The sequence below is a fragment of the Neophocaena asiaeorientalis genome, unplaced genomic scaffold (assembly GCF_003031525.2).
Source record: "Neophocaena asiaeorientalis asiaeorientalis breed wild unplaced genomic scaffold, Neophocaena_asiaeorientalis_V1.1 scaffold400, whole genome shotgun sequence".
Lineage (NCBI taxonomy): Eukaryota > Metazoa > Chordata > Mammalia > Artiodactyla > Phocoenidae > Neophocaena > Neophocaena asiaeorientalis.
Window position 1 is genome coordinate 1,477,268 of NW_020175089.1, and position 8,825 is coordinate 1,486,092.

Genomic DNA, 8,825 nt, shown 5'->3' on the forward strand with positions numbered 1-8,825 from the left:
GACGAATTTGGTGCCCTTCTTGAGGCTGTCGGACACGCACACGGGCTTGAGTTGCAGAGCGTGTACTCCAGGCTGAGCCCCGGCCATCAGGGCTCATCGGGGCTCCGGGCAGCCCGGGCGAGCGCGGCAGGGACGGGGCGCAGGGCGCGGGCTCCTTTCCCGGTTCCAGAGGCGCTCGCCTCTGCTCCCGCGCCGGTCTCCGCACCTCCTCCGGCGCGGCTCAGCAGGCGGGGTGCGCGGGGGCGAGGCGCCCGGCCATGCTCGGGCGGCACGCGGGGTCGGGCGCCCGCGGTGGATGCGGAGCCTCGGAGGGCAAAGAGCCGCCAAACAGGGCTGCCAGCCGCCGCCGGATACTGCTCCTCGGCCGCCGTCGCCTCCTGGCGTACCATTCAGCACATCCTCTAGACATGGAGGGAGAGCGCGAATGACACACGCTCGGCGCCCCCCCGCCCTGCTCCTTCCCCTCCTCCCTCCTCCTCCCGCCCCCCTTCCCCGCCACCAGCCCTGGCTCAGTCCCTCCTTCCCCCGGCGGCTTCCAGCCCAACTTTGCGCACTGGGTCAGGCACTGGGAAGCGGGGACGCAGCGGCACCTTCCGGCTCCCGGGCTCCACTGCAGCCAACGCCTGCGCCGCCGCACCTCTGAGCATGCCTCGTGCCCCGGTGGCGGGGTGCTGGGGGTGCTGGGGTGTCCAGGAGCCAGGCGTTCCTGGGGGTTTGCTGGGGAACGTGAGCCCGAGCCCGAAAATGTCCTTGGGTCCAAACGGGGTGGGAAAAGGGAGCCGTCGGAGGGAGCGGAGAAGCGACCCACTGCTTTCCCCTGTAGCTGGAGCTCTCCAGCGCTGACCACAAACCAGCTTTTTGAAAAGACAATTATTATTTATTAGTAAAGAGAGCATTTGAGAGGCATGGAGTGAGAGCTCTTTGGGGAAACCTTGCCAGCCCTGAGAATTTGCAGCGCGCTGGTCTTGAAGCCTGGGCATTCTTCGATTAAGTTGTGTTTCTGAGAAAGCAAGCCTATTCTAAGAGAAACAATGCTTTTATTTCCCACGATGACAGAAGGCCCCTGCGTGTGTGTGTGTGTGTGTGTGTGCGCGCGCGCGTGTATCAGACAGAGACAGAGGAGGAGAGAGAGAGAGGTGTCTAACTGATAGAAACTTGCTCATTTAGGAACATAGGTGTAAGGATGTTTGTACTCATTCAACAAACATTTCTCATTTCTTTTAAAACAAAGAAAGAGATAGCCCCACCAGGGTAGATCAAGTTTAAAAGACCGATAATACCAGTGTTGAGAGAATGAGGAGCAACTGGAAATTTCATCCACTGCTGGAGAGAGTATAAAATGGTAAAGCCACTTGGAAAAACAGTTTTTTATGAAGTTAAACATTTACTTATCATAAAACCCAGAACTTCTACTTCTAGGTATTTAGCCAAGAGAAATGAAAACATATGTTCTCACAGACTTGTTCAATAATGCTCATAGCTTTCTTCATCATATCCCAAAACTGGAAACCACAAATGTCCATCAACAGGTAAATGGATAAACAAAATGTGGTATGCCAAACAATGGAATACTATTCAGCAATAAAAAAGTAATGGGCATACAACCACACAGATAAATCACACAGACTCTAAGCCTTAGTGAAAGAAGCTGGACACAATAGACTACATACTGTTTGATTCTATTTGAGGAATCCTACAACAGGTAAACCAGTCTATGTTGACAGAAAGCAGATCAGTGGTCGCCTGTGGCCAGGAGTGGCAGAGATTGACAGGGAAGGTGAACCAGGGAACTTTTGAGAGCGACGAAAATGTTCCATATCATGTGTGTACACAGTTGTCAAAATTATAGAACTGTATACCTAAAATGAGTATGTTTTATTGTAAGTAAATTGTACCTCAATAAAGCTGATTTTAAAAAAGAAACAGAATATGAACAAAGAAAGAGAGAAACATTCTTTTCTCTTAAGTGTTTGTCTTTTTTCCTCTGCCCCAGAGGCTTCCAAGGCCCAATGTTTATAAACTCGGTCAAAATATTACCCAAAATCTGATGGGGAAATTTGCTGTTAAATATTTCAATGCATTCAAAACATATGTGTTAATTAGCGGCTGTATGCTAGGCACTATGATAATCACCAAGGATAACCTGGTGAACATGACCCCAGACTCCTGCTCTTTTGGGGGGGCCTTACCTGGTCCTTGGAAGCCACTTGCCACAAAGAATCTCTTTAAAGACTGACTTGTTTCATTTTGATCACATGTCCCTAAACTAAAACCTGAGTATATTGTCCAAAGACTCTCTATCCAGTGGCCTTGGCTTGCTAAGTGCAGAAAGCACCATCACATTTTCACACTGCTTCTCTTGAAAACAGCAACACAACTCTACTTCTAGCATTCCTGCCCTTCTCAATTGTGCTTATAATTCATCCTACCAGACTTGTTCTTTTCTCTTCTCTGTTCTCTCTTTTATTTCTCCACTGCCCTCAGTTTTGTACTGAAAAGATTATTGGCCAAATAGGCTTAACAGCAGAATGATGTAGGAAGGCAAGATAGACCAGAGATGTGCCCTCTAGAAGATGAGTTTGGAGGATTAGAAATGGGCTCTAGGCTAAATGAGAAGGTAGAATGAGGCTCTTCGTGGTGGCTGATTGCATCATCTCTCTCTGTTCCTTGTCCTTCTCTGTATCCACACACTTTGCCATGTGACCTTATGGTGACCTGTGTATTTATTCACCCCATTGATAATGGCTAATGAGATGTTAGAAGATGTGACCTAAGAAAAGGCTTGGAAATATACTTGTGAGGATGGGTGTGAAATATCCGTGCCCTCTGGGGTTTCTGGCTATTACCATGAGAAAAACACAACTCAGAGAGCCATAAGGGGAAGATGTAGGCCCGATCTGCAGCCTAGAGGCAAATCCAACAGAACCCATCTGAGATCTGTCAGAACCCAGACAACCTGCAGACTTATGAGCATGACAATATATGCTCATTGTTGGATCCACCGATCTGGCCAGGGACTGGGGGATCATTTATTATGCACCATTATTGTGGGAAGTAGCTGGTTGAGTCACTCATCTAGTATTCTTGATCCTTCCCAGCTGTTGCTTGTTGCTGTGAATGTAAGGAGAATAAAGCTGTAGAATTCTGAACAGTGTTTGTCTTCAAGACAAGCATGGACTGTGGGAACTCCTTCTGCCAGCAGAAGGATGCAGTTTGAGCCAGGAGAGCTGTGCAATAACCCCCTTCAACATGTAAGATGAGGCTTGAGGCAGCTTGGTTCAACTCCCCCATTTTCCACACCTCTGGTTAAGATACAAGACAGAAGTAGTTTTAACGTGTGGGGATTTTTGCCATGCAAAGGGACTGGTAAGAACATCCAAAATTGTGTGAGCCAGGCCTGTGATCCATCAAGTTCAGTGCTCTGTTCTGTTTTTAAAACAATAAAAAGGTCTGTTTTATGTGAGAGCACAGAATTGCCCTCGGGAATGTCAGGGAGTTGGCAAAGCTAACCATTACTGAGAATTAACTATAGGCCAGAGCACTAGGCTAAGCACTTCCCAGGTACTTGATAACATAACACTTACTGTTCAACAGCACCCTCCCACCACCTTTTCCTTGTTAAGCAAACCCTGATTTGGTTCAGCTGGCAATGTGCTTAGGAAAGGTGGCTCCTCCCTCTTCCCAGGAAATGAACTACTATTGGTCTATTGGTCTAAAGCAATTATAGAAATCACATTCTCCTTCTCTCTGATGGGTTTAGGAGGTCATTAGGAGACCCAAATCTGCCCAATGGATTAAGGGAAGTAGGGGCTGCTCCTTTCTCTGTCTCTCTCTGACTTTGTCTCTCCCTCTCTGTCTCTCTCTCTGTGTTACCCTGTAAAGAGGATAGCCAACTAGAAACATGCAAAGAGCCTTACTTAGTCCTTCATGAGATTGTTAGCCCTTTGCAAGTCTCTAGACTTCCTGATAAGTGAGGCAATAAGTGTGTTTATTGCTTAAGCCTTACTATTAGTCTCAGCTGACCTGGTGGACCATATTATTATCCCCAGTTTTATTGATTATAAAATTAAGACTTGGAGAGGTGAATTAACCTGCTTAAGGTTACCCAACTTGGAACCAGGTTTGACACCTAGGATCTCTGATTTGAGAACTTAACTCTCAACCACCATGCTAGGCACCTCTAGAACTTACAACTCAGATCTGAGTAGTTTTTCCCTACTTTTAACTGCAATATAATGTAAATATTCCCATTTCCTCTAGAAAACTGTGGTATGTAGCCCTGTCTCTTAGCAGTTCATCACTCACTCGAGGCCTGCCACAGTGGGAAGGAAGGGTGTTTTGATTTGAATAGACATACTTTCTAAGAGCCAGCTCTACCAATGACTAGCTTTGTGACATTGGGAAAGTATCTTCCTCCTTCTGAAATACAGAAGCCTAATATATTAATGGGTAAATAATAATGATGATGAAAGCTATAAGGGTTTTACACTTTTAATTCATTAATCCTCACATTAACCCCATGAACCGGGTTATCATTATCATCTCCATCTCATAGCAGAGAAAACTGAGTCAGGGAAGGGTTAAATACTTGTACAGGATTTTCCAGCTAGTAAGTGGAAGAACCAGAATTAAATCCCAGGCAGCTTGGCCCTAGAGCAGACACGTTTAATCACCACACTACACTTTCTTGAAGAGTTATTGTGAAGATCAAATGAAATCATGTATGCAAGTCTCTGTCACATAGTGCTAATCAATAGTAGTTAATGCACTTATAATTATTCTAAAATTGTACTATATTGCCTTTATGTGCCCTAGAATAACTCTTTATGAGCAGTATTCAAAGGCAGCATCCTAATTCTGTGGTCTGTGATTTAGTCAACTTCTTTCTGCCTGCATTGATTCTATAAACTTTAATCATATCCATTTTCATCTCTAACCTTCTAGAATTGAAAAGTTCTTTTCCATTACCAATAAATGTGTTCTAATTGCATCTAAGCATCAGGGTTCCTCTAACTCTATCTTTTTGGAAATAACAGAGAGATAGGGAGGAAAAACCGCCTAGAACCAGCTTTATAATAACCGCATCTGGGTTACATTAAATAGTCTTTGGTACATAAAACCCTCCATCTGTGCTACTCCATACCCTTTCCCTCCCTGACTGTCTCGAATGAAGATGATCCCTATGGTGACCTTGAGGACCACACATTGAAGAAAGCAGAGCTTCTGTTAGCCTGGGTACCTGAAGGGACTGCTGGGTGAGGGTCACGTGATCACCTGCACAGTATAATTCTGTGAACAAGAACTATATTTTGAGAGTATTCAAGCCAAGAAGTAAATGTCATTAGCAACATTATTACCATTATTACATTTCACATCAATATAAGAGATAAGATTTATACATCTTAGATGGTAAATAAGAACAGGCATCGTGATGAAATTGCCAAGTTCTGACTCAGTGAGTTCTATTATCAAGTAAAACCCTGGGACAGGCAGGGACTCAAAAGAAGACAACTTAAAATTATCACTGATGCATGGGGGGAAAAGCTATGCTTTCCCTCCCCAGAGGCTCTCCTTTGAACCCTTTCTTAATAGCACAATGCATTTTCTCTAAATTCTATCACACAAAAGAAAAAAGCTTTCAGATTGTTTTAGTTATGTTACAAAAATGGTGGGGTTTTTTTTCTTCTTGAAAAAGAAGAAAAATGACCCGATATTCATTTAAGCTCTGTTTTATCCTTCATTTAAAGTAAAAGCTTTTATTGAAATCTGTCTGATCACCTTAAACACCATTTTGAAAAAAAAAGAATTTGGAAGTGCAGATCCAAAAATGTCTAAGGAGAGATGCTCTAAGAATCCAATTTCACAGAAAATGCAGGTGTTAGGGAGTGTGGCCCATGGAAACAATGCCTTAGGACAAGAAGCATCTAGGAAAGACCTCTCCACCTCACCCTGTTTCTCTCCTGCCATCTCCAGACCCTCTGACAGAGTGATGCAGCACTCTGTCAGTATATATAATCTTCATGAGTCATTCTGTCTTCTCTATTCTATAAAAATAAATATCAGCACCCCCCAATCCTCTCTCACTTCAAATATAACCACCAACCTTTGGGTCTCTAGTGATATCTCACCAGAATTTAAAGGAAATTTATTATTATTTTTGAGTTTTTGAACATATGAATGAATTCACACTTTTAAAAAATCTTTTGGCCTATTGACTAGTTTCAGATAATAATTCCCCTCCTAATTAAACTGAACTTAAATTCCCCAATTTTGAACCTCTTCTTATGCAAAGACTTCAGTCACCATTTACTGGTACACTAACATCTATAAAATATGGATAACCATCTTTTCACATTTTCTTGGGCTTTAACAAGCAAGAACATGACTTTGTTTCCAATCAGGACTTCTCTTTTCTGGCATTCTGTCATTTCTCTATAGTCACCCCGCCTTAGGGATCTAAGAGCAAACTTTTGTGTTATAACCAATCAAATTATTATGTAAAACATACAAAAGCAGTGGGGAAAGATGCTCATCAGGGAGTCCCTGTTAGAGAGAGTCTGGTTGCCTACCCAGTATCCATACTCCTCGAGGCCAGTGGCAGTAGGATTCTGTTGGTTTGAAACCTCAAAAGTTCCCTGGGGGGGAATTCAAAACTACTGCAGGTACACAGAGGGCAGGAAGAGACCAAAGAAAGAAGCAGACACTCTAGACTGGTAGATGACAGGTTAAAATCAAGGGAATTTACATAACAGGCTTATATCGGGCACCGGCCCACCAGAATCTTAAAGTTTATACTTAACGTGGTTCAGTCACGTATCCCATCCAGATGGGCTCAACAACTCATGCTCTCTCAAGGATGCATCCTTGACAATGGCTCCCACTGTGAATTATTGGGCAGAAGGTACATTTCAGGGACAGGGGATAGGTGAGGAGCCTCCAATTGCCCAGATCAAGCTCACGGGACAACATGTCACACCCGCTCGATGACCTCCTCCAACAGGCTCCAATCTTATTTGGGACGACAGTATGCTTTGTTCACCTGCCCTCATTCCCACTTCTTGCTCCATGGAATGCCCACTTGAGGGCTAAACTTTCAGCCCTGAGGTGACCTTGAGAATGGAAGTCAGAAGTGAGGTGGGTAGAGCAGGAAGATAGAAGTTCTTGGGTCTCCCAACAATCACATCATCCTGGATCACCTAGATTTTAAATCAGAAAAAGGTTTCTATCTCGTTTAAATCCCTACAATTTGGGGGGGGCGGGGTTAGCCCATGAAGCCACAAACAGCCCTAACTGATACTAAAGCAAACAGCGAACACTCTTGCGGCTTCTGATGCTATTGTTTTGTTCCACTTCAATTCTCTAAACGTCTTTCAGTGCTCTGTGCCAGCAGGTTATGAAAAATGCCTTTTGTTTTTTCATGTATTTCCCCGGGGTTTCTGTTCCTGAAGAAATTGCTGGTTTTCAGTCATTCCACCAATTCAGCATCAGGGTAGAAACACTGGTTTTCATGGAAAATAATTGTACTTCAAAGTATTTGTGAGGTTAAGTAATGAGGGAGCTGGCATAGTGTTGCATTTTATTAAAAATAGGCCCCAATGCTACAGTAGCAGCTACATAATTAGAGATAGATGTTGCCATGTATGTCAATCTATGATGATTTACAGAGACTGTGAACTTGTGCTTTTCTCACTTGAATACCATCTTTTACTTTAATGCTGACATTATAATATGCTAGAGAATTGACAGAATAATGGTTTGGACGATTTCATTCTTTATCTAACTAAATAGCATGACTAAAAGGAAAGACATATATTCCAGTTTCCTTCTGATTTTAGAGATGGAAATAAATAAATAACCCCACATCTTTGTTGACCCAGCTTTGTAATGCCAAACTGAATCATACAGATAAAGAATAATATTGAGCTGGGATTTTGCATTCACAAAAATAGTATCAGGTTAGCAGTTTAAGACAGATTTTAAAAATTGAATCAAGTTGTACATATATTTATTGGGTAAATACAGATATTTTATAAACATGTATGCATTTCCCCAATATAGGTTACCTCCACTGGTACATATTAAATATCAGATTCCCATATACAAATATGTACAAGGAGCAGAGAACAGCCAAGCCAAGCAACAGATGGCAGTGATTATGTTACAAATCTGAAAAGAAAAATAACTTGGAAAATGGTTTACTTAAAACTGTAGTAAAAAATTTCAGGTCATAAATATGAAGATGCAAAACACCCTTTTCTTGACTACAGAGAAAAAAATGAAAATACCCTAATAACAAGTAGTCACTTTTGTTTTGGGGATTGGTTAAAAAAGAAAAATTAAGTTGCATACAGACAATGGAGAGAACCTCTCCACCAAACAGAATATATATACTGTTATTTGAGCTATGTTGTTGCCACTGCACCTTCCAAAGGATGAAACAATGCAAGATTTGCATCACCCTACATTCTAATTCTAGTCTGAGTGAAGATAATAATGTTGTCTCCTGTTACCTATTCAAATTAATTTATTAGAAAGAATATACTCTTTAACTGTATGGCAGAATGAATAGGCAAACTTTTAAGGTCAGAGAGTAAATATTTTAGGCTCTGCAGGCCACATGATCTCTATCACTACTCAACTCCACCACTGTAGACTGAAATTAGCTATAGACAGTATAGACACACACACATTGAGTGTGTCCGTGTTCCAATAAAACTTTATTTACAAACAGAGGTGGCAGGCTGGATTTGGTCCATAGACTATAGTCTGCAAACCTCTGTTCTATAGGAAGAAAAAAGTTCAAGACTTCTTGAACCTTTCCCTTA

The 8,825-nt window shown here is 42.6% G+C and overlaps 1 protein-coding gene across 1 annotated transcript in view; it reads right to left on the minus strand.

The window, feature by feature from the left end:
- The window catches only part of PLCB1 (phospholipase C beta 1), a 680,716-nt gene extending 680,286 nt beyond the window's left edge, over positions 1-430 (minus strand). The window contains exon 1 of the mRNA XM_024764260.1: positions 4-430. Coding sequence (XP_024620028.1) covers positions 4-87 — 84 coding nt within the window. The 5' untranslated portion in view covers positions 88-430. The remainder of the gene's footprint in view (positions 1-3) is intronic.
- Between the last annotated feature and the right edge of the window lie 8,395 nt (positions 431-8,825).